Source organism: Camponotus floridanus, unplaced genomic scaffold, assembly GCF_003227725.1.
Source record: "Camponotus floridanus strain SB8 unplaced genomic scaffold, Cflo_v7.5 scaffold334, whole genome shotgun sequence".
Classification (NCBI taxonomy): domain Eukaryota; kingdom Metazoa; phylum Arthropoda; class Insecta; order Hymenoptera; family Formicidae; genus Camponotus; species Camponotus floridanus.
In genome coordinates this window covers 26912-54704 of record NW_020229475.1, presented here as the reverse complement: position 1 = coordinate 54704, position 27793 = coordinate 26912, and the positions used below count along the sequence as shown (strand labels likewise).

Below are 27793 nucleotides of genomic sequence, written 5' to 3'. Positions count from 1 at the left end.
TGCTAGTATCTCATGAGCCCTGGCACACAAAAAAAACGTAAGCAGTGAAACGTAGTCAGTAAGGAAATTGACCAATTGGAATTCTTACGTTTTCTTAAGCATCGTCTATAATGGCAGTAGGATTAATGGATTAAAGCTGTAATTTAAGGAATTGACCAATCACAGTCATTAAGAGAATACTCGACTGTGATTGGTCAATTTCTTGAATTACAGCTTCAACTCATTAATCCTACTGCCATTGTAGACGACGTTTTAATATGGCTGCTTTACTGTTCAATCGTGATTGGTCAATTTGCTTACTGACTACGTTTCATTGCTTACGTTTTTTCGTGTGCCAGGGACTTAACTGTTCCTTTAGAAAGAGACAAAGAATGAATTTAAAGTTAAGCGGCGGTAGAAATGGCTATTAGTACATAAGAAGTCAAGTGGCCTTGTACATAAAGAATTAGTAGTCGAGTTTATATATATAGACGTCTATGAGAAGCACATAAGTGAAATTAATGCAGAAAAAATATGGCGAACTATACGTTATATCGCTTTTTGATGCGCGCATGGAAACCGCATTGAAGGAAACGGAACATTAATTAATGCGATAATGTGTTCAATGCGTAAAACGGAACGCATCCCTGATTGGTTAGTATAGCCATAATATAGTTACTTTTCTGTTACTATTCCGTTCCGCTATTTCTTTCTCCATCGGGACGTATCCTCAACTGCTAAATAACAATCGAAACATGATTGGTTTCTACTTTCAGATCCGACAAATCAGCGTCGAATTACATCGGAAAATCTAGTAATATTGCTCAATTGTTGAGTCCGCTGAATGCGACCAACAATTTGAGTCGCTGATCGGAATTGAAAGTAGAAACCAATCACATTCGATTGCTATTTAGCGGTTAAGTCTCGATCTACAATAGGTAATTTAAGCTCTAAGGCCCGATTCCACAACTCGAGTTAATCCATAGACCTTACAGATATGGACTGGCAATTGCCTATAGTTTCTGTAGAGAAGCAGTGTCCGGAGGAGGTTAGAGAGAGAAACATACTTTTTAGTATTTCTCTTTCTACAAGTGTCCGGAAGTATGCATTGCGCATGTCAGTTTTAAATAAGCTAGATTAAGTTTATAATATGATTTATCAAGAAATAAATTATTTGAAACAGTCAAACATTGTTTTTGTATACTAAAATAATAAATATATATTATTGAAGCAAAATTTTTTGGAAAAGTTTTTCTAAACATTATTAATAACATTTTTTAATAAGATATAGAACATAACTTTTCTGTAGCAATTAAAATTGCATATTACATTTTTTTCGTCTTTATATTATATTTATTATATCTTATATTACCTTTTTAGATACTTTTTTCTTTTTCCAAGAAATAATAATGGAACTGCATTTGGCATTGGTTGTAAAATTTTTCGAGATCTATTAGTCCATTGCAAATGAGATGAACTGAAGTGACGTGAACATACTCTGCTTTCTTTCGTGATTTCACTTATATTGCACACATCCATCCATAATTTTTTATATTTTTCATTTGTTGGAAAACTGAAATTTTTGATGTTTTTCTTTCTTGTACTGTTTATAGAATGTCACTTTATGACATTACGATTTGTTTCATTAATACTTACGAGTAAAAAGAAATACTATTTTTTGATGAATACGTTATATCACAAACAATACATCTTCGAACCATTATTGTTAATCTTTATTAAAATAATTAAATTAATATTAAATACAGAGACTTTCTAAGACTTCAGAGACACAACCTCAATATTATGTTCTCTCTGTAATAATACATATACACATACACATATACATCAATCAGAATGTTTTATTGTATAGTATATGTCAGGTGCATGCGCAAAACGTATTTCCGGACACTTGTAGAAAGAGAAGTACCAAAAAGATGTTTCTCTCTCTAACCTCCTCCGGACACAGTCTGATACGTATTGCCAGTCCATACTTATAAGGTCTATGAGTTAATCCGAGTCATAGACGTAAGAAATACAGGAGAGAGCATAAAATACTCTTTTAGACGAGGGGTGTAAAACCTGAGGGGTAAGGGGTTTATTGGGGGATTGCCCAATTAAACACAGTACGATTAGACACAGCCAATCATATCGACCGATGCCTAGGGTAACCAGCACGATCAAGCACGATTAGCCAATCAAAGCCAGTTTTGTCCAATTGTACTGTGTCTAATCGGAGATGTCTCGTTTATTGTCGCGGCCATCTTAGATGTCTCAGATGTAGTGTCTATTTTCACGTCGCACGGACGTAAATCGAATAAAATATGAGAGATTCCGTGAAATCATCTATCATCTGAAATCGCTGTTATTCCGAATCATTTCTGAATATTAAGGAATTCAAAAATATCACACTCCGTGAAATTAATGTCCGTCGCCATCTTACATGCCTCATATTCCGTTGCAGTAGACATTTCTTTCCCCTCACCCTTTGAGCTTCACCCTCGCAGTCACAGACTTCTATATATATATATATATATATATATATATATATATATATATATATACTAGACTGCTAACCTTGATTCCCTAGACGTACCAGTACATAATGTATATCTTATACATACTGAATAACCGATTGGAATGTGTCGTCTGCTATGTACATATATATATCGATCGTCAAGTGAAATGTATTATTGTATTATAATTTGTCAACATTTTTCTAATGTTTATATTTAAAAAATGATAATAATATAAAAAAATATTATTAATATTAGGTTATTTTATATAAAAATGCACTTGAGGTTAGGTTAGGTTATATCATTTTTTTTAGTTTTATTTTTCATAAAAAACGTTGTGCACAACAATCAGCACATGTTTTTAAAAATGTTATAATAATTAATACAATATTAATACAATATATTAAAAAATGTATACCACATCCTTTCTTATATATATTTGTGCATCCTTGCACCACGCATCTTATTGTCATTATGGATATATCTATATATATATATATATATATATATCTATATATACTATGTATGCACATGGACGTAAGAAATACTGGACAGAGCATAAAGTACTCTTTTAGACGAGGGGAGTGAAATCTGAGGGGTAAGGGGTTTATTATCGCGGCCATCTTAGATGCATCAGATTTAGCGTCTATTTTCACGTCGCACGGACGTAAATCAAATAAAATATGAGAGATTCCGTGAAATCATCTATCATCTGAAATCGCTGTGTTATTCCGAATCATTTTTGAATATTAAGAAATTCAAAAATATCACACTCCGTGAAATTAATATCCGTCGCCATCTTACATGCCTCATATTCCGTTGCAGTAGACATTTCTTTCCCCTCACCCTTTGAGCTTCATCCCCGCAGCAATACACTCTGTCCAGTATTTCTTACGTCCATGTGTATGCACTTTAATTTATTTTGCCTGTTTAATTTATACATACATAAACGGAACAACGACGATATATAGTATATATATCACATATCTCATTCAGTAATCCATAGTCGTAGGACTATAAAATATTAGTCACATTCCAATCGGTAACTCAGTCTGCCGCCTTTGGGTGCCTATGTGTACATACTTTCGGGGTACACGTTAGGTGGGGAATATATAACGAGCCTAGCAGTCTAGTGTATTATAGAAGTCTGTGCTCGCAGCAATACACTGTCCTGTATTTCTTACGTCCATGATCCGAGTTTAATACGTTAAACTGGATCCTGATTGGTCCATTCACTACTAAAACTCGGATTAACTGGATTGTGGAACTGGGCCTAAGCCTTAAGAAATTAACCAATCACAGTAGAGTATTCTTTTCATACTTGACTGTGATTGGTCAATCTCTTAAGGCTTAAATTACCTATTGTAGACCCAGCCTTACCAACTTTATAACTAGAAAAATAATTTTCGAAAGTTAACTTTTGGAACGTACTCTAAACATGGAAGTTTGGTGGTCCTGACAGCAAATGTCTGCCGCTCTGTAGTTGTCTTATTTATAAAGTGTAACCTATTAATTTTGTTTAATATTTAGTAAGCAGTTATTCGTATAACGATTGAACTATTACGAAAATCACTCGCTTTTTTAAATAATATTTAAACGCCTAGCGCATTCGTTGTATTTGTGCAATGGATGAATATGAGGAATCTTCGGACGTTGAGATGGTGCCTATTGAGGAAATAGATAAAATCAGAACAACTACTTCAACAACAGAATTGCGGGTAAGAAAAATTATATTAATCTTACCATTGTTAATCAATACCGTTATAAAAAGACGCGGTAAATACAAACTATTTTATCTAAATAGACTCAAATGCAAACATTAGACAGCCACTATCAAAAATCCACAAATACATTTACAACGGGTATAGATATATTCAGTAAAGAGGAAAAATTGAAGATGGAAGAACGAGCGAAGCGTTTTGGCTTATTGGAGACAGTCCAAAAATTGCCGAATCGAGAAGAGAATTTATATAGCAGGTAAAAAAATATATAGTTTGATTTTGAAAAAAAATATCATATATATTATGTTGCAGCATGGGTATCACGGATGATAGTGAGAATGCAAAAAATACCAGATTAAATGTAATCCATATGAGAGGAACTGAAGAAATGAGTACCAAAGATGTGTTTAAATATTTCCAAGATTATGCTCCAATGTCTATTGAATGGATTAATGATGTTTCGTGTATGCTTTAAAATTTGATTTTGTTTAAGAAACACTTGTCATGATGTATTATTTGTGACTGATATTTATTTGGTATATAATTCATTATTCATATTACAGGCAATGTAGTCTGGTTCGACAATTTATCGGCAGCCAGAGCTATGCTAGCATTATCCAAAAAAATTGTAGGTAATGTGGCAAAAAGTTCAGATCGAGAGAACGATTCCGAAAATAGGAAAGACTGTGAAGTGATAGTACATGAAAAAAATGAATCTGTTGATATAGATAAGGATACAAAGAAAGAGAATTGCATAAACATTAAAGACATTGATTATCCATTACCTCCAGGTATATGGAGGAAAGGAGCAGATTATCCAAAATCTAAAGGAATTTTTCTAAGATTTGCTACTAGGATGGATAAAAAGTCTGCCAATGCAGAAAAGAAGAGCGAATACTACAAAAAGTATGGAAATCCCAACTTTGGAGGTAAACTTGTATGCAGTTCTGCGCATGTACATGTAACAATTAAGTAATTAAGTCGGTAAGAGCAAAAATTATAGAATGGTTTTATTTTTATATGAACATTCTCAGGTGTTAAAGGAATTCTAACAGAGTCCCGTAAACGTATGTACAAGCAGATCCAACAAAATAAACATATATTATCAAGAGAAGATGAAGATCAAAATCAAACGAAAAATCCGTGGGGCGCATTATCCGAGACATGGGGATTGAATGACATTGTGGAGGAAGACTTTCTTCCAAAGAACGGCATTAAAGATCAAGTACGTGGTATAAAGGAGAGATTGGGTATCAAATGCAGAGATAAAGATGTAATACAAACGGAAGACTTGAGAGAGACTAGTTCTGGTAGCGATAGTGACGAAAATTGGTGTAAGCGGAGTAAAATTCCCCGTATGCGAATGCATGCCGACGATGAGGAGGAAAAATTACAAAAACGACGAGCGAAGCTTCGATATCAAGTTAGTTATTTTATTAATTATTTTTTTTTTTATTGAAAGAAATTTTTTCTTTTACTTTGTTCCATGAACACGATTATTCTCTCCTTCAGATGGTTCTCAACAATTTAAATAACAGTGGTGATTTACGATCGAAATTAAGGAGACCAAAAACGAAAACGCAGTTTCGTGATCCCATTCAAGTAGTAGTTACAAACACAAATCTAGCGAAATCAAAACATGATAATTCAGGGGTAATCCAGCAAAATTACCAGAAAGAGACACAATTATCAGAAAAAGAAGAAGGAGAATGGCAGGAATCGGAAGATGAAGATAATCAGGTAGAAGAAGGCAAGAAAGAGCAAAATTATGGACAGTATGCATTGATGGAAGAAGAAGAGAGAGGAGAAGAAGAGGAGGAGGAGGAAGAAGGTGAACATAAGGAAGATGAAGAGGATAGTGATGGAGATAGCAATGTACTTGCAAAAGAGGTTCAGGGTCCTAAAGGAAGCGTGATAAAAGTAGTTCCACCCAAGCCACGCATTGCTTCCACTGTATGGGCAAGATTAAATCACACAAAAAGCGACACGAGTGATAGCTATTTGAAAAACAGGTAAAAGAATTTTTTATCATATTATGATTATAATTATTTATCATATTATGATTATAATTATTTTTCATATTTCATGCATATTTTACGTCTTTTCTTCATTTTCTTCTTGTCTTTGTTTCAAATATTCTGGTAACTTTGTATAATTTTATTAAAATGTATGTATGTGTGCTGTGTATGTATGTATGCATATGTATGTATGTATGTATGTATACAGGGTGTCCCAAAAGTCTCAGACTGGTCGAATATTTCATAAACTATGTACTTTAGAAAGAAATGTTTCAGACAAAAGTTGTATGGCTTGAAGGGGGCCGTCAGATAGTAGCAATGATTTGACATGGGAGAATCATTTGAAAGTCACATGAAAATCACCGTCAATTTCTTAAATGAAACGTCTTATTTTTTATTACATATTCGTGTAGCTTATCTCGAGAGCTTTCCAAAACACTATAATTAAGTTAATTTTCATTAAGTACTTTCCGAATTATGAGGCTTGAAATCATTTCTTAATTTTACATAAACCGTAAAATATCTTATAAAATATTCATTTTTCGATTATTTTATCTTAATACTTTTATGTACAAAATAATGTGAGGAATCAATTGGTAAAGAAAAAACATAGTTGTTTTTAAGAAAAAAATATGTAATTTGCAATTAACAATTACTTTAACAATTAATATTTTTTTTTAAAACAACTATGTGTTTTCTTTATACCAATTGATTCCTCTCATTATTTTGTACATAAAAGTATTAATCGAAAAATGAATATTTTACTAGATATTTTATGGTTTATGCAAAATTAAGAAATGATTTCAAGCCTCATAACTCGAAAAGTACTCAATGAAGAAATACTTTATTATAGTGTTTTGGAAAGCTCTCGAGATAAGCTACATGAATATGTAATAAAAAATAGAGGATTCCATTTAAGAAATTGAAGGTAACCTTTTTAGGACTCTCCAAGGTCAAATCATTGCCACTATCTGATGGCCCCCTTCAAGCCATACAACTTTTGCCTGAAACATTTCTTTCTAAAGTGCATAGTTCATGAAATATTCGATCGGTCCGGGACTTTTGGGACATCCTGTATGTATATACAGGGTGTTCCAGATCACCCGTATACTCCTTTTAAAATAAAAATAAATGGCTTTTATCAAAAATTGCGAACAATTTTGAAGTAAATCGCTCTATCAAATAGTGATATTTTCAACTTTTGATTCCGACCGGAAATACGCCATCTGGATCGGAAGTTGAATTTTTTTAAGGGAACATGGTACTTTTTATTACATTCGAATTGTACGTGAAAAAATAAGAAACTTTTGTATTAAACGTTTTTTCTAAAAGTGCCTCTGTTAGTTTATCACAGTTACTTTCAAGATCAATTTTAAGATTTGTTCCCCTAAAAAAAAATCAACTTCTGATTCAGATGGCATATTTTCCGTCGGAATTAAAAGTTGAAAATATCACCATTTGATAGAGCGTACCCGGTTTACTTTAAAAATTGTTCGCGATTTTTGATAAAAGCCATTTATTTTCATTTTAAAAGGAATATACGGGTGATCTTGGACACCCTATATATAGAGAGAGAGGGGGGGGGAGAGAGATCATCTTTATTTTTAATCTTCTAATTAAGTGTATATTAACTTTATATAATTAATTTATGAAAGTTGTTTTTCTCTGTTTTGAAGACGATCAAGCAACCGCGACTTGAGAAATACCTTGAAAAGCGGCGATTTGCGATCACGTATCGGAAATCATACCAGAGGACGTTCTCCATTAAGAATAGAAGTAAAAAATGATAAATATACAGAAGACAATAGTGGCACGGAGTGATTCTTGTATGAACTTATTGTTTAAAAATTTGAAACTTGTGTAAAGAGTGCTCATTATCTTAGTGCATTGTTTTAAGATCTTATACTTTTTCGTAACATTTGGTTACAAATAACATACAGACATGTTTATTCAAGTATATACAATTTATGCATTTTCGATTATAATAGATTTTATTAAGGAAGTTTTTTATGCAAATGCATGATAGAGAGAGCAGAGAAAAGATATCAATATATTTAAAACTCTCATTTTATGCTGTATAATCAATCTTCCAATAATAATAATCATTATTATTTCTACATTTTTTTATCATTGAGATAATGAATGCTTTTAATGATAGTTCATGTAAATTTGACAAATCATGTATCTATATATTGATGTACATTTCTTCGGATAAAAAAAAAAGATAACTAAGTATTTTGATTAAGTCATTCGTGCAATTATAAAAGAAATAATGAGATAATTTTTTGAAAATATCTCTTTCAATATATGTTATCTCGAAGCGTAAAAAAATGTACTTTTTATAGAAGTTAGCCAGAAGAAAATGAATAACAATAATTTTATAGCTTTCTGAAATAATCTCAAGATATCTTAAAGATAATCTCAATAATCTGAAAATATGATCGATAATATACTCGATATCACTGTGAAAAAAGAAATAAATAATACTTATGATTGAGCTATATTCGCTGTTTTGTAAAATATATTCTTGTCATTAAATCACATTAATATGATCAGAATTATGACTTCTGTAAAACTATCATATCAAGAGTGTACGCATAATTTATTAAATAAGATCTTAATTCTTATTAATTCATGAGTGCATCTAAAATTAAAAAGACGAAGTCACAACATAGTTTATAATTTAAAAAATTTTATAGGGATATTCGAATAGAACAAAAGACATTGAGTAATTGGCCGATAAAGTCATTTTAATATTAGCACAATAATAGTTTGTGAAATAGCTATTTAAAATACAATAGTCGATAATGATAATTTAATTAACATGGATTATGGTAATCCATCTCGGTTAACAATTATTTGGAGCAGCAAATCGAGATAATAAAGAAATTGGATAAAAAGAACACAGTAAGTACATTTATTTCTCAAATAGCTGTTTAGCTACATTCATAGCTTATTCATATATTTCCATTTATGCTTTCTCTTTCCTGTGTTCTATATTAAATTTTCAAAAAGTAATATCTGTACATAAATTAAACAATTATATAATTTAATAATAAATTTCAAAATAATCTATTTATGAATATGTGTTCGCCTTTTTTGATAACAATCTGTGATAATATTTCATAATTATTAAATTAATAATGTATTGTAAATTGTACTTTAATTTTATTGAATTATCTTTATGCACGCATTTTAAAATCGGTCTGCTTTTATTCAATTTTTCTATTTATCATATTCATCATTTATATTATTTATGAACATTATTTATTACAAAAAATCCGAACAAATTGCAAATTAAATTAAAAAAGAAACAATAAAACAGTTTTATCACAATTACAATATTAGGAATTACGATTTCAATGACAATCGTATTAAATGCATTTATTTGCTTTAAACACTATGAATGTAACTTTGGTGACAAAAAAGCTATCGATGAATCACGGCGATACAATTGAACGGACAAGATGATATCTTTCACGATTGCCTTTAAGGATTAAAATGCCTGAAGGATCAAAATAGAAATAACAAAAAAATTGAGGATAAAAATATTTTGAGAAGAAATTCTGATTTTTGTTAATGTACCAGAGATCGTTCAAACATTATATATATATATATATATATATATATATATATATATATATAATATATTATATATATATATATATATATATATAAGTTTTTTTAAAATGGGACACGCTGTATATATACATATATATGTATATATATATATATATATATATATACACATATATATGTATATATACAGTATATATATATATATATATATATATATATATATATATATATATATATATATATATATATGGGTGGACCAATAATTCTGTCCACCAGGAATATCTCCGTTATTTTTAGAGATACAAAAATTTTATACGAATAAAAGTTGTACAGTACCAAGAGGGCCGTAATATGCTACTAATAATTTTTTTGTAGATGGAGGCGCTTCAGAGATTTCAAGATCATCTCCATTTTTTTAAATGGAATCCCACATTTTTTATTACCTATTCTTATAGCTTATCTCGAGAGCTTTCCAAAACACTATAATAAAGTATTTCTTCATTGAGTACTTTTTGAGTTATGAGGGTTGAAGTCATTTCTTAATTTTACATAAACCATAAAATATCTAGTAAAATATTCATTTTTTTTATTATCTTACCTTAATACTTTTATATACAAAATAATGAGAGAAATCAATTGGTGTAAAGAAAAAATAGTTGTTTTTAAAAAAAAGTGTAATTTCCAATTAACAATTTCATATTTTTTCTTAAAAATAACTGTATGTTTTCTTATTATAGTGTTCTTATTATAGTGTTTTGGAAAGCTCTCGAGATAAGCTATAAGAATATGTAATTAAAAATGGGGGATTTCATTTTAAAAAATGGAGATGATCTTGAAATCTCTGAAGCGCCTCCACCTACAAAAAAATTATTAGTAATATTACGGCCCTCTTGGTACCGTACAACTTTTATAAGTACAAAATTTTTGTATCTCTAAAAATAACGGAGATATTCCAGGTGGACAGAGTTATTGGTCCACCCTGTATATATACAGGGTGACCCATTAAAAAAACGCACCTCGATAATTCTTCAACGAAGCATTTTCAAAAATGTTTCAGACAAAAGTTGTATAGTTTCAAGAGAGCTATCAGATGGTGGCAATGTTTTGACTTTGGAGAGTCATTTGAAGGTCACGTGAAGATCATCGTCAATTTCTTAAATGAAACTTCCTATTTTTTATTGCATATTCTCGTAGCTTATCTCGAGGGCTTTCCAAAACACTTTAATAAAATATTTTTCCCTCAAGTACTTTTGAGTTATAAGGCTTGAAATCATTTCTTAATTTTACATAAACCGTAAAATATCTTGTAAAATATTCATTTTTCGGTTATTTTATCTTAATATTTTTATGTAGAAAATAATGAGAGGAATCAATTGGTGTAAAAAAAACACATAGTTATTTTTAAGAAAAAATATGTAATTTGCAACTAACAATTACATATTTTTTCTTCGAAACAACTCTGTGTTTTCTTTACACCAATTGCTTCTCCATGCATCAATTGATTCCTCTCATTATTTTGTACATAAAAGTATTAAGGTAAAATAATCGAAAAATAAATATTATACAAGATATTTTACGGTTTATGTAAAATTAAAAATAATTTCAAGCCTCATAATTCAGAAAGTACTTAATGAAAACTAACTTAATTATAGTGTTTTGGAAAGCTCTCAAGGTAATCTGCAAGAATAGGCAATAAAAAGTAGGCAGTCCCGTTTCAAAAATTGAAGGTGACTTTCAAGTAACTATTAAAGGTCAAATTAATGACACCATCTTATGTCCCCCTTGAAACCATACAATTTTTGTTTAAAACATTTTTGCTGAATATGCTTTGTTGAAGAATTATCGAAGTGCGTTTTTTAAAATGGAACACCCTGTGTGTGTGTGTGTATATATATATATATATGTATGTATGTATGTATATGTATAATGTACATATATCCTGATAAAAATAATTTTACTTTTTATTTGAAAATTGTGCAAAAAATATTACAACTTTTTACCATGTAATTACACTTTTTGAAAAGTATTTCTACATAATTTTACGTTAAACTACGTGATTTGAGTAATGTTTTCAGTTTTTCATAAATTTACATAGAAATTATAATTTTTTACAATTATATTTCATATTTATTAACTACATTTAATTTTTTTTAAGGATAATCTACAACTTAATGGTTTACTACATGCTTGTAAAAAGTGTCTGCTAAAAAGTTATAGAAATTTGCAAAAATTTATAAATAGTTTTACAAATTTATAAATAGTTTTACAAATCGCTACAAACTTACAACTTATCATTGAATTTTCACAAATTTAAAGAAAGTTGTGATTTATTGTTGAAAATTTTAATTTTTCGTAAATTGTAAAATTACTTTTACCAGGATATTTTTATACTTTTATGTTATCTTAAAACGATGCTAAGATAATTTTGTGAGACAATATAAATAAATCTTACGATGGCTTGCTGCATACATCTGCGTACATTTGATTGACACACGTGTGAAAAATTTCGATCTTGCCCGTTAAGGCCGTCGTATGACCTTTTTTTCTCTCAAAGTTCTTTCATTCTATTCTACGTAAAAACGCTAATAATTTTCAACCATCGTTTACGAAGACTAACAACAGTCTATTTCTTGAGAAAATGTAGATCTTCCCTTTCCTCTGTCCTTTTGCTCTCTTACATTTCAATGATATAATCGTCGATCGTAATATCGAAAATCGCCGAACGAAACATTCCGTTAATGTTCGGATATATGTATAAGAATCGGTAACAACAACAAGTACACGTATAACTTTAAGTATATTAGGCCTGATGATAGTGATAATGTTTTTATCTATATATACACAGAGGATGTTTCAGAAATAGGTGGCCAAATTTTAAGAGCTATTGTACTTACCATAATGATGAAAAAAAGTCATATGAATATGGATCTGAAAACGCTTCCTTTTCGAGTTATATTTTTTTTTTGTTTATTACGATACTGATTTTTCGGCGAAACACTTCTTTACAACTTGATTTTTTGAATTATAAATAGTATATATTATTTACTTCTAATAGAATGTACTTATAACTCTAAACAAAATTTTTAATTAAAAAAAGAAACATCCCTAATAGCACATGTAGATACTGAGAATGTTTGAAGAATATCGCAAAAGTACAATGCATATATTCTCAGAACATTCGAGATACATACTATGATATATTAAGTATATACTAAGACTGCTCTAATTTCCGCCTATTTTGGTTAATAGTAAATACTAAGAATATCTTGTAGTATAATTCATACATGTAATATAAATACTTTTGATAAATGCCGTAAACGCACACACTATTTCTCATTTTAATTTCAAATAATTTTTTTAATATTCTGAATCCCAACCAGGAATCCAGAACAACTAAATTACTAAACAAATTTTAAATTAAGCCAGTTTATTATAAATTAAACTGACTAAAAAGAAAAAAGAAGAAACTGAGGAAACATATGCAATATTATAGAATATTCTGAAAATAAACGAGAACGAATATACTAATACGAAGTATTCAAAGTATATTCTGAGAATATATGAAAAATAATATACAATAAGATATGTTATGGAATCATTCTCAGTATATTACATCTGTAACGTATATTTATAGTATGAGTATAGAATATTCGAATGATATATCATGTGCTGTTAGGGATGTCCACATCTATTCATCTCATATGATCTTTTTTTCACTATCTAAAACACCCTCTGTCTATGTGTATTTATGTGTGTAACGCGCAACATTTTGCATTTGTAATGTTGACGCTTTTCCAATTTTTATCACCTGTATCACAATTTACATATATAGTACATATCCAATTATCATTGACATGGCATCTTTGATTTCTCATCGGCTTACATTTTTGCTGAACGCACGATTTTATCGTCGCTTTCCAGCGATTTAAAAGCATCGTTTTTAAAAAAGGCCTTGGAAAATGATCACTACTTTTGAAAAAAAAAAAAAAAAAAATTCGTCTATTATTTACAATATCTCATAATCTACTAAATAATACCATAAAACTCCACTTTTGTGCTTTAGGATTAAAAATTTTGAACAAGCACAGCAAAAAAAATAGAGTTTAATATATATATTAAATATAATATACATATACTAAATATATATACATATCATTATAAATTGTCGAATAGTTCTCTGTCGAAATAAATCAAGAAATCGTAAAAGATCGTATACGCAATACACTATTTATAAATTTCTTGTAAATAAGTGTTGAACGGGATTAATTAAAATTTCAATTCGCCGAGGAATCGAGAACAAGAAACAGAAATGTGTATCGAAAATTATTTCTACTTGAATTTTCATTGCTTATCAAATATTCATATGGCAAATAAAGTAGCGATCCATTTGGATCGCAGGAAAAAAGGTATATATTTATTTCGAGTTATATACACAAAGAGAGTGTTACAAGGAATCCACCAGTTCCAAGAAAATCTCTGGTACGTAATAATTTAGAATTTGTCGCTACAAACGATTGTCATCGTTTTATGAATTAATGATTCTTTATCCAAGAGGAAATTATACATTTATGAATAGAACTACTTGCCATTTGTCGACATAATTGCTATACGTTATAATGAGGGCTTGCAGTGCGCAAGAAAAGTGTAAACCACGAGATATTCTTTAATTCTTTTTATCCACGACAATATTTTGCCAATCGAATGCGCGTAATTGATAAACATCGAAGAAAGATAGATATATTAAATCGACAGAGATTGAGAGATAAATCATGACATATGATAATATTATAGAATGTTATCTCCCAATAAACACTGTTATATTAATGTCGTGTAAAAGTAATAAAACGGAATGTTACAAGTAATATACATATAAAGTATTATCGATAAAATATTGATTAATCGTTATTTTTCATTCCTATATGAAACATGTAATATAACATATGTTATCATTGTTATATCATATACTAGAATTGGTTCGTGTAGAATATCAAGAGATTTAATAATAAAATAAATAAAATATGTCCTTATTAATTTATAAAATTCGAGATTTAATTTAGATATGTTTTGCTTTTTTAAATAAGCAATAAATGAATTATTTTTCACACACATTTCACTTGCAATTTTAAATGATCCGTTTCCGAATTCTTTATTGGGATCCCATTAGAAATTAAACTCAGAAAAAAAATATACTTGGGATTTTACATTAATATTCTTTTTTATGTTAATGTCCCTTGTAAGCTTTATATCTATTTCATGGTAAAAAATTTAGAATACAAATTAGTTAAATCTAATTTCGCCGTGTAGCGACAAAAATAAGAACACGTTTATAACAATATATCATATTGCAATAACATTCTGTTATTATTATATTGTAATGTTACAAAATAATAATATGACAAAATAATATATATGACATGTTACAATCATATGTAACTTGCGTTATATTACTTCCATGTTATACTACTGCAACAAACAGTGTTTATTGGGATCGCTATTATGTATATCGGACATTCTTTCGCACGTTAACAGACGAAGAACGTCAAGACGAATGTGCGAATCACAAGAATCCGTAATTACTAAAAATGCATCTTAAATCTAGATAAGGATCTCTTACGAATCTTTCTTTAATTATCAATTTATTGGATGCGTCACGAAGAATGTGAATATCGGTAACAGTTAATAGAGGAAGTACATATCTCTTTTCAGCTTTTCTTTCATCTCTTCTTTCATCTCTTTTTTTAATTCTTGCTTAAAATTAAGCTAAAATACTAAACTACTTATTACTAAATAGTAGTCGGAGAAAATTCTTCCTGTGAATTCGACAAGATTGAATGGCAATCGAAATCAATTGATCAATTCTTAGTAATTCCAATTGACTTTAATTAACGCGAATAAATTTTTATCAGCGAACTCAAGTGAATACGCTCAAGTTTATATGCCACGTAAGATTTTCAAAATCTCCGAATGGCAAAGATGGGAACTTGAGAATTTCTTGCAAATGTTACTTAACTTATTGTTTTATTTGTATTATTCAAGCATCATCGTTACTATCACACGTTTGGAAAGAGAGAGAGAGAGAGAAAGAGAAAGAGAGATAAAGAGAAAAAAGAGAGAACGAGAGAAACAGAGAGCACGCTTTTTTTCAACATAAATTATATTCTATTATCCTCTCGTATACTCAATTATAGTAGCGCCTATACATCGCGTACTTGTTATAATGGTTAACTATCACGAGCAGATTAAATACCAAAAGAAATTCTGCCACACACACGTGTACACAAAATCATACGTACACACATGAGACGAAGAACATCATACGAGATGAATTTTACACGAATATACGTTTTAAGCGTCCTCCGTCAGTAAACGTTTATAGAGGTGAATCTGATATTTAAAGACTTTCGCATCGAGACGAAAAGTCGAATATACAGGGTGTCCCAAAAGTCCCGGACCGGTCGAATATTTCATAAACTATGCACTTTAGAAAGAAATGTTTTAGACAAAAGTTGTATGGCTTGAAGAAGGCCATCAGATAGTGGCAATGATTTGACATGGGAGAGTCATTTGAAAGTCACGTGAAGATCACTGTCAATTTCTTAAATGGAACTCCCTATTTTTTATTAAATATTCTGGTAGCTCACGTCGAGAGCTTTCCAAAACACTATAATTAAGTTAGTTTTTATTAAGTACCTTCGGTATTATGCTTGAAATCATTTCTTAATTTTACATAAACCGTAAAATATCTTGTAAAATATTCATTTTTCGATTATTATACCTTAATACTTTTATGTATAAAATTATGTATAAAAATAATGAGAGGAATGAATTGGTGCAAAAAAAAAAATTGTTGTTTTTAAGAAAAAAATATGTAATTTGCAATTAACAATTACATATTTTTTTTAAAAACAACTATGTGTTTTCTTTACACCAATTGATTCCTCTCATTATTTTGTACATAAAAGTATTAAGGTAAGATAATCGACAAATGAATATTTTACTAGATATTTTATGGTTTATGCAAAATTAAGAAATTATTTCAAGCCTCATAACTCGAAAAGTACTCAATGAAGAAATACTTTATTAGTGTTTTGGAAAATTCTCGAGATAAGCTACACGAATATATAATAAAAAATAGGGACATACAACTTTTGTCTGACATTTCTTTCTAAAGTGCATAGTTTATAAAATATTTGACCGGTCCGGGACTTTTGGGACACCCTGTATATATATATTGCCCTGATTATGTCGTACAATTACGCGATATAATCGCAGCTATTTCCGGTTTCCGGAAAGGGATAATTCCATAGAGAGAACAATAATATAAAGACAAAATATGTCGCGTGTTACATCTCGTCACGCTCGCAGTTCACAATTAAATCACAGACAGACGGTACAGTGCAGTACGATACGACGATGATATAAATAAAAATACATATTGTACCAATTGTGAAATATTATGCTATGTTCGGTATAACGTAAGAAACACTATATTCTCTTTCTTCTGGTAAGAACATGCGAATGTACAGACTATGTACGATTGCTTCACTCACCCTCGATTAATCGGCACGATTAATCGTTCGTTGATCGCTGAACTACATCTTTCGTCAATACTTTAGCACTTATGTCTCGTCATTAATTAGAGCAGCGATAAAGCGGCGAATTAAAAATATGCGTCCTCCTTCATACCCATTCTGCTTGTTCTTTTGTTTTTTTTTTTTTATTTTTCATTCAATTATCACGCTTATCCGTTATTAAAATTTCGACAATGCTGAACATGCTTGATGAAAAAAAGAGAAAAGCGCATGATTATTGATGCATTATGAAATTGGCAATTCAGAGAAGAAGCCGCATTTAATACTCACCAATCGACTACATAGCGTTTTCTTGATGATTCTTTTGAAACAATAGGGTTTCTTCAAAAATATACTGTTTTAATACTTCTTTTGGGAGATCATCCAACTCCATGTCAAATTTAAATGGCTCTTCTGCAACAGGCTGAGAGAAATTATATTAATTTTGAATATAAATTATCATAGCAGTAATATTTCGTAATCGCAATTTTACAGTGAATAGAGCTTACTTCGTCGGCAGGATCATAATATTGCTCCAAATAGGGATGTGCCAGCGCGTCTTCCACCACAATGCGTTTATTGGGATTGAACGTTAGCATTTTGTCCAAAAGGTCCAAAGCTCTCGGATCAGCATTAGGAAAGAGACTCGTCCATGCTACTTTTGGTTTATATGGCAAAGATTGTAGGTAATTGCGTGCCTGAAATCAAAGTGCTTTAATGTCATCAATCAAAGTGCAAGTCAATATACAGGGTATCCCAAAAGTCCCGGACCAATCAAATGTTTCATAAACTATGAACTTTAGAAAGAAATGTTTCAGACAAAAGTTGTATGGCTTGAAGGGGGCCATGAGATAGTGGTAATGATTTGACCTTGGAGAGTCATTTGAAACCTAAAAAGATCACCTTCAATTTCTTAAATGGAACCCCCTATTTTTTATTACATATTCGTGTAGCTTATCTCGAGAGCTTTCCCAAACACTATAATAAAGTATTTCTTCATTGAGTACTTTTCGAGTTATGAGGCTTGAAATAATTTCTTAATTTTGCATAAACCATAAAATATCTAGTAAAATATTCATTTTTCGATTATCTTACCTTAATATTTTTATGTACAAAATAATGAGAGGAATTAATTGGTGTAAAGAAAACACATAGTTGTTTTAAAAAAATATATGTAATTGTTAATTGCAAATTACATTTTTTTTCTCAAAAACAACTATGTTTTTTCTTTAAACCAATTGATTCCTCTCATTATTTTGTACATAAAAGTATTAAGGTAAGATAATCGAAAAATGAATATTTTACAAGATATTTTACGGTTTATGTAAAATTAAGAAATGATTTCAAGCTTCATAATTCGGAAAGTACTTAATGAAAACTAACTTAATTATAGTGTTTTGGAAAGCTCTCGACGTGAGCTACCAGAATATTTAATAAAAAATAGAAAGTTCCATTTAAGAAATTGACAGTGATCTTCACGTGACTTTCAAATGACTCTCCCATGTCAAATCATTGTCATTATCTGATGGCCCCCCTTAAGCCATACAACTTTTGTCTGAAACATTTCTTTCTAAAGTGCATAGTTTATGAAATATTTGACCGGTCCGGGACTTTTGGGACACCCTGTATATACAAATTGTATTGCACGTAATGCATTTGCAGAATTAGATTTTAATAAGACACAAACATAAGTATAATTCAATACTTTCTCATTTATGATGCATTCTAGATCCTCCGGCGAGGGCGATCCGAGAACGCCAAGGATGTGATTCAATTGATCCAAATAATGTTTGCCAGGGAATATCGCTCGTCTCGAGAGCATTTCTGCCAGGATACAACCAACCGACCATATGTCTATAGACTTTGTATAACCCTAAATAAAGTGAATTATATTAAAGTAATTATGTTAGATTTTTTTCTCTTTCGACGTATGCGAATCTTCATCTTTTAAATAATATTTTCATTTAAAAAAATTTTGCCTAAGTACCTTAGAATTAAGCATAATTTCCGGAGCTCTATACCATCTTGTGGCCACATATTCTGTGAGGAAACCCGCGTGATTGTGGTCCGGATCTGCGACCCTCGCTAAGCCGAAGTCGCAGATCTTAAGGTCACAGGTGGTATTCAATAGCAGATTGCTCGGTTTCAAATCTCTGTGTAACACGTTTGCCGAGTGTATATATTTCAGTCCTCGCAATATTTGGTACAGAAAATAACATATGTGATCATTACTAATAGCCTGAAAACAGAAATTTTATTCAGATTCTTGCTTGCGAGTTTACGTCACTTTTCTTTTTTTTTTTTTTGCAATTTAATTTCAATTTTACTTCAAGAATAACTACTCAATAAATACTGAAATATTAATATTATATAAAAATAAAAGTACTGAATATATCATAGTTAATATTACATAAATAAATTATTCCAATTAGTTATAATTTCCCCACTCATAAATATAACATACTTAGATAACACAAGATATCCTCAGGATCATCCTGAAAATGTCCAGAATGTCCTGGGATATTTATATTAATGTTAAATATTTTGTGTATTTGGGGACTTCATTAATTATAATAAAATATTTGAAGTAATTTTAAGATGTTAAAAACTTCAATAAGATATAACTCTTCCATTAATATCCACTGTATATTCATTAAATTCAAAGAGAGGATAAAAATCCTAATATCATCCTACATATATCCAGGATGTCTTGAGGCGTATATTCTGAATATATCTTATAAAATCCCTCAAGACATCTTGGACACATTTTGGATGATTTTGGAATATTTTTTATTGGAATGAATGAAAACAACTTATAAATGCTTGAGTGCCTAACCCATTCGGCGTGTAATATTATTAAAATATTGTAATGTTCAGAAATATTTCAGTAACACTTCAATTGTAATTTTGTATTTGAAATATTTCCAAAATATATCTGTATCATGTTTTTATAATATTGTATTTGAAATATTTTTGAAATTTTTCCGAAAAGTAAAAAACTTTTTATAGTATATTCTGTAATATTGCATATTTAGAATGTATCTCTTCGCTTTGCCACTACGCGATACTACACCAAACTTAACTAACTCATACTCAGTGTTTGCTGTAGATAATTTCAAAATTATCTAGATAAAGATAAAGATAAAAATCCGTAAATTTATCTTAGATGAGATAAAAATGATTTTGCTTTTACTTAATCTAGATGAAAGATGAGATAATTATTGCGATAATCTAGATAATCATCTAGATATTTTTGTTTATTTTAGAAGACTATAAATATTTGTAAAAAATGTGACGCAGATTATAAATAGGATATTAAAATCATAAACACATATTCTTTCTCTTTTCCTAAAGAATATTTAAATAATAGTAAAAAGGTATATAAATGATATGATAAATATTTATTTATTTATATTTATAATATATTTATAATATATTTATAATATATTAACAATATAATAATAATATATTTATAATATATTAATAATAATAATATAAAAAATATATTTTAGATATTTTAGATAGATTTTTAGAAGCTTGCCTGGAAAACTTTTTTGCATAATGAAAACGTCATCTTAGATAATTTTTAGATAAGATGACATATATTTTTCATCTAAGATAAAGAAAAAGATACTTTGTATTTCTTCATCTAGTTAAAGATAAAGATGATCCATTTCTTTATCTAGATGATTATCTAGATAATTTTATCTAAATACCAGCAAACACTGTTCATACTCCATTTTTCATCATAAAATCTATAAAATGTATAAAAAACTAGTACTATAATATAAAATCCAAAGTATATTTCTTCTTTCTTAATTTCTGATAAATTAATTTAATTTAAAATAATTTGTTTAATAATTATTAATCTCTTTAATAAATTAATCTCTTGTTGGGATTCAGAATATTAAACAGATTATTTGAACTTAAGCGGATAAATGAAAAATAGCACATTTATCGCGTATATTATTTTTATTGCTACGCGCGTCAGTGTATTTATATATTTTTATAAACTTCCAAGATATTCATTTATCAGAAACAAAAAAAGTAATATTTCAATAATATTATCAAAATATTAATAAAATTTTTCGACAAGGTTGCGAATTGGAAATGATTACGAACATTGAAACATTGCAGAAGTATTGCACAAACGGTCGTGAAATATTTCTGTAATACTGTTGAGAGATATAATATTTCAAATAAAATATGGCAGAGAGAAAGAGAGCAATGTTTCAGTAATATTGATTAATTGATTAATACATGACGAGTGGAAAGATATCTTATAGCTTTTCGAACATCTTGGATGACAGGATATCCTAAGGACGTCTTAGGAATTAATATTCGGGTATTTTTTGCTCCTCAGGACATCCTGAGTATGTTCCAGGATAAAATTAAAATATCCACAGAATATCCTAATGTCAACAAAATATGTATGACATATGATGTATATTATGGTATATATTTCATACACATACAATTTTCACACAATGCACACACACAGATAATTTACATTATTTATACATTATTTATCACGTTATATTAGAATAAACAGTATTTATTCAAATGAATTTACTGCAAATTACTTACTTGTGTCTTCAGTAATTTATAGAGATCAGTTTCCATCAGACATTGAACAATATATACGTCTTTCATTTGCTCTAAATTAGGTGCTCTTAATATATCTCTTATATCTATTATCTGTTGCAACGATAATAGTTAATTAATAACAATAATGAATTAAAAAATATTAGACTATACAGATTATACACGTTAACTTACATTTTCATGCTTAAACCTCGTAAGAATTTTTATTTCTCTCAAAGTTCTCTGGCTATACGTTTGATGTTCAAACGGAGAAATTTTTTTAATAGCTACTTTCGTTTTGGTTACGTTGTCATAGGCAGATCTGTAAAATAGTCACAAATATATATTTATTCATATTTATTATTTATCAAAGAGTATATTTATTATTTATCAAAAATTATTTAACGCGCTCAATCCTACATTTATACTACATTCTTACATTTTATAGATATTATTCTATGATGTATCCCTCATAATTATGTACTTTGGATTATTTGAATAAAATAAAATTGTTTTTTTTTCTCATTTTTTCTTTGGAAACAAGGCAATCTTATAAAATCAGAAGTAATATTTGTTTTCAAATAAAATTATGAAATAAAAATAATACATTTTACATGATAATCTTTCGCTATAAAATATAATAGAGATGTAATATTGTAATTATATAAAAGTTGTACGGTATTAGAGTAATAACATGTTAGTATATTTAGTATATTTATTAGGTAGTATATTTTTTCCATAACTGAAAGCCCATCAAAGATTTCAAAATTATCTTCATTTTTCTTAAATGAATACATCTTACTTTTTTATATAAATCGATTCCGTGCAATATTCCGTTTAAAAAGGTATAAGATAGAATGGCCAAAAATTGAATATATTTAATTAACACGATATATTTTATACTTTAAGTTGACATAATATTACATAAATATGAAGTATCTCTTAAAATATTCATTTTTCGATTATTTTATCTTAATACTTTTATATACAAAATAGTACTTAAGAGAAACCAACTAATGTGAAAAAAAACACGTAATTGTTTTTAAGAAAAAATATAAATTTGCAACAAACAGTTACATATTTTTTCTTAAAAATGATTAAAAATGATTGTTTTCTTCACACCAATCGATTCCTCTTATTATTTTGTACATAAAAGTATTAAGATAAGATAATAAAAAAATAAGGATTTTACGATTTCATAGTTTATAAAAAATTATGTCAACGTAAGATATAAATTATCTCATAAATTCAATTTTTAGCCACCCTATTCCTATAACTTTTTACGCAGAATTTGACGAGGAATCGATTTAAATAAAAAAATTATTCTACCTCCATATTTAAAAAATGAAAATAACCTTGTAAATCTCTGAAGCGTTTCCACTTATGGAAAAAATATTATGACCCTTTTGATACAACTTTTATAATTACAGTTTTTTCATATCTCTAAAAATAGTGAAGAGACATCAAGTGAACAAAGTTATTGCCACACTCTGTATAAGTATGTATTATACGAGAATTAGATCATTTTCTACAGATGTGCGAAACAAATAAATATTATTTAGAAAATTGCTTTAATCTGCTTATTTGCAATAAAGCATAAACACTTTATTTGTAATTTGAAGTATTCTTTCGAAGAAAAGCTAGAACCTTCGCTTCACCTAATATCTATATTTATCTTTTGAATGTTACATATATATTTATCTTTTAAACATCACATATATATTTATCTTTTCCATTATTATAAAGAAACTTGATTTCTTAAGCTATCTCTATCTATAGAGGAATGTGTATCATTGAAGCTATTGCCGTGACGTAGAATATGTGGCGGAATTCATTTAATTTGATGTATCCAAATAGAATCGCAATTGAAGATTTTTCTTGAATGATACATCAAGGAACAATGCTGTTTAATATTTTCTTTATTTCTTCTTTATTCAATTTATTAAAATTCTAATCATTAATGTATATATCCCATGATGTATCCAATACAATGTATAATAGAATAAAAATGTTAAAAAGTATAATTAAATAAATTAAATAAATAACAAATGTGATAACAAGTATTTTTTTTTTATATCATTGACTGACATTATTTTGAAATATTATTAATATTTATTAATAATAAGAACTATATTAAATAATAAAATAAAATTCTAAAAAAGTATTAAAATATTGAAAATGTCTTATTATTAACACAAGATTCATATAAATAATTAAATAAAAACTTTGATATAAATAGAGAAAAAAATTAAATTATTCTCAAATATCCCATACAGAAGCTTGCATCAACATTGCTGCAATGTTACAACATTGCACATAGCACCGTAATGCTGCAGAAATATTGCAGAGACATTATTTTGTAATATTACTTTGGCAATGTTGCAGCAACATTTTTAAACATAGCGAAAATGTATAACATGTGTTTCTTTACTTGCCGCTATGTGGCGACACCAAACTTAACTCGTATTCGAATTTTCATCTAAAGTGAATATAAAGCCTACAAAAGATTAATATAATAATTATATTTTTTGTCTTGTGTCAGTTAAATTTCTAATAAACTGACTTGATTTATTTAATATTCTGAATCCTAATAAGGGATCTAGATTATTAAACAAATAATTTGTTTAATAATCTGGTTCCCTCGTTGGGATTCAGAATATTAAACAGGTTTTTTTCATTGAATGGATAAATAAAAAATAATTCATTTATTGCACGAATTAAAATATTCTGGTATCGAGTGTAAAATAATTATATGTATATTATTGATAAATATTTAATAAGATACATTTGATAAAAAACACTAATAGATATTTTTTTTCAAAGGCGGTAAATGTGTCTTCCTATCTTTCTTAAATATTTCTTTATATTTTCAAAGTTTATTTATTAAATTTAAAACGGTCTGCATTTGTAGCAAAATGCGTTTTAATATTGCAAATATATTGCGCCGTAACATTACTACAATTTTACTGTAATATTTTTGAGAGCGGACATTTCAATATTGCTGCAAACTTGCAGTAATGTTACAGAAATATTTCGCAATTTCTATGTAATATTTTTGAGAGCGGACATTTCAATATTGCTGCAAACTTGCAGTAATGTTACAGAAATATTTCGCAATTTCTATGTAATATTATTTCTATGTAATATTACAATGTTTTAATGTTAAGTCTACGCAACGTTTTTGCAATCTTTCGGTGCTGTATGGGATACTACATAAAATAGAGAAGATATTAAATAATTTTTAATATATATATATATATATATATATATATATATATATATATATTAAATCAGTATAACTTTTCAATATATATTAATTCAATATATCTTAAATCAAAATCTTCAAAGCACATAATTAAGATATATCAAAACATTAAGAATATGAAAAGCCCTTTATTTTACTTATAATTCCAAAATTATCATTAATATTTCAATATTTTAATTCACACAAGAATAATACTAATTCAATATCGTAAATATCAAAAAATTAATTTCAAATTTATCAAACAATATATTATTAAAATAAAAAAATATTTTCAATTTGTATTTATTTCTAAAGATTTTGTCACGCAAGTTATCGCTAGTTCCTTGGCTTATGTTGCGTGTGCGTGCGAGCGTATGCGTGTTACAATAATAACTGTAATAAAAATAAAAGAGATACAAGAATAATCTATACCTATGCCAGCAGAAAAAAGCATTAAGCTTGTATTAAAGAATGCATTAAAGATTGATATTGATATTGATCAATCAATTGGTTAAGATTTCACCAATCAAGCAATTTCAGTTCTGATTAGTCAAATTTAAATCTTCCCCTTCTGTTCCGATTAGTCAAATTTCAATGTTTAACTTTCAATCTTAAATTTTAACATAATTTGATACGGGCTTTTAACGGGCAATAAACATTTGTTTTCTACTCCATCCATTGTTTTCTAATCCAGCGCGGCTTGTTATATGATTGCACATGTTAGATAATACATCGATAAAAACGATAAGATTGATAAAGTGCAATTTCGTCTTATTAACATCAATACAGAAGGGGGAGGGGGGAAACAAGAAAATATAAAGACGATAAGAAGAAAGAACAATGGAAAGAGAGAGAGGAGAGCAGATATAAAAGAAACAGACAATAGATCAACGAGAAAAATAGTGAGAGGGGCGTGACATGTGTTCGAAAGTGGCGGTACAAAATAAAGGTGTACACATATGTACGTGTACGCGCGCGCGCGCGCATGTGTGTGTGTGTGTGTAATGGTGCACGAATGTGTCGTGTATGTTAGGTATTCGCGATCGGCGGTTTTTGTCGCGGACACACTTGTCGAACATATCGGCAAGCTATCCGCGACGATCATTGCACGAACTGTCAAAAGTTGTCGCCATTCATGACGCAATTGTTGCCGAGATATGCGTCGCCTTAGTCTCTAGGTCTTAATGTTTATCTCTGTCAGATGACGGCCTCGAAAAAATGAAGCATTAAGTGCAGAACGGTGAATCGGCACGGTAGATACAATAAAATACTTACACGACCATGCCATAGGCACCCTCACCCATGTATGACAGATTCGTGTAACGCGGCCCGACTTCGAACGTTTGCCCGCGAACCACCTCGCAATTCGGATTCACGCCTTCCAACGCCGCCATTTTGACAACTACTTTGCGGCACCGTTTCCGATAAAGTGCTCGGGCAGAGCAGTGCTTCGTTGGAGAGCGACGCGTAACGTAACGACGCGTCACCAGTGATGCTAGAATTAAGACGCGACAACTTTATACACCATCTGTGCGAGCAACACGCAACCGTACTGGAGGGGATACGCACCAAGTGAAAATCACGTATGTCATGTGAGATCAGCCACCGACAAGATACTATTAAAGACTGCCGAACTTGGATAAATTTTCGAGACTACCAAGTAGACATGATAAACACAGAAATAATAGAAGATTCGCATTCAGCGAATTCAACAGTTGAGTAATATATGTATATGTATGTTGAGTAGTATATGGCCGGTATTCATAGTCTGATCTTATATTTAAAGATTGTCTAATGTCTGGTCCGAGGTTGACTTAAGACCTCATTCAACCAATCAAATAGCTACGTAGCATTTCAAGCTCGAACTTAAGGCCCAGTTCCACAATCCAGTTAATCCGAGTTTAAGTAGTGAATGGACCAATCAGGACTCAGTTTAACGTATTAAACTCGGATTAACTCGAGTTGTGGAACCGGGCCTAAGGCCGGTATTCATAGTCCGATCTTATATTTAAGATCGTCTTAAGTCTGCTTGGAGGTTGACTTAAGACCTCATTCAACCAATCAAATAGCTGCGTAGCATTTCAAGCTCGAACTTAAGACGATCTCAAATATAAGATCGGACTATGAATACCGGCCTAAGACAATCTCAAATATAAGATCGGACTATGGCCGGTATTCATAGTCCGATCTTATATTTAAGATCGTTTTAAGTTCAAGCTTAAAATGCTACGCAGCTATTTGATTGGTTGAATGAGATCTTAAATCAACCTCCAAGCAGACTTAAGACGATCTTAAATATAAGATCGGACTATGAATACTGGCCTATGAATACCGGCCTATATATATGTATACATATTACTAGGGAGATTTTCATTGGCCGCATTCAGCAGACTCAATCGCTAAGTAGCAATAGAATATGATTAGCTTCTGCGGCGTCTAGATTGAAGGCTATAGCACACACTTTCCATAAGACATAACAGTAAGGTTTCGACCAATCGCGTTGTTCAGTTTGGCCGTCCGTAACCAAATTGAGCAACGCGATTGGTCGAAATCTTACTGTTATGTCTTATGGAAAGTGTGTGTT

The 27793-nt window shown here is 29.5% G+C and overlaps 2 protein-coding genes across 2 annotated transcripts; one reads left to right on the top strand and one right to left on the bottom strand.

The window, feature by feature from the left end:
• The first annotated feature begins 3938 nt into the window (after positions 1-3938).
• On the top strand, positions 3939-8828 carry LOC105258672 (nuclear cap-binding protein subunit 3). The gene is made up of 7 exons (XM_011270091.3): positions 3939-4210; positions 4297-4469; positions 4526-4677; positions 4777-5142; positions 5248-5636; positions 5726-6225; positions 7908-8828. Exons 1-7 carry the CDS (start codon positions 4118-4120, stop codon positions 8050-8052), a joined length of 1818 nt encoding a protein of 605 aa, XP_011268393.2. The 5' UTR covers positions 3939-4117; the 3' UTR covers positions 8053-8828.
• An 8446-nt stretch (positions 8829-17274) lies between these two features.
• Positions 17275-26799, bottom strand: LOC105258670 (mitogen-activated protein kinase 1). The gene is made up of 9 exons (XM_011270090.3): positions 26779-26799; positions 26485-26704; positions 22161-22287; positions 21969-22079; positions 19369-19620; positions 19087-19254; positions 17891-18079; positions 17673-17805; positions 17275-17587 (listed from the first exon to the last, which is right to left on the bottom strand). The coding sequence occupies exons 2-8, from the start codon at positions 26601-26603 to the stop codon at positions 17680-17682; spliced, it is 1092 nt and encodes a 363-aa protein (XP_011268392.1). The 5' UTR covers positions 26604-26704; positions 26779-26799; the 3' UTR covers positions 17275-17587; positions 17673-17679.
• Positions 26800-27793: the final 994 nt, after the last annotated feature.

Excerpts from the sequence above, each read along its gene's own strand:
- LOC105258672 (XM_011270091.3), top strand. The coding sequence starts at position 4,118 with ATGGATGAATATGAGGAATCTTCGGACGTTGAGATGGTGCCTATTGAG. Across the intron at positions 4,211-4,296 it reads CTTCAACAACAGAATTGCGG|ACTCAAATGCAAACATTAGA; the intron begins GTAAGAAAAATT and ends TTATCTAAATAG. Across the intron at positions 4,470-4,525 it reads GAAGAGAATTTATATAGCAG|CATGGGTATCACGGATGATA; the intron begins GTAAAAAAATAT and ends ATTATGTTGCAG.
- LOC105258670 (XM_011270090.3), bottom strand. The coding sequence starts at position 26,603 with ATGGCGGCGTTGGAAGGCGTGAATCCGAATTGCGAGGTGGTTCGCGGG. Across the intron at positions 22,080-22,160 it reads CGAGGTTTAAGCATGAAAAT|ATAATAGATATAAGAGATAT; the intron begins GTAAGTTAACGT and ends TCGTTGCAACAG. Across the intron at positions 18,080-19,086 it reads AATGCATCATAAATGAGAAA|GCACGCAATTACCTACAATC; the intron begins GTATTGAATTAT and ends CTTTGATTTCAG.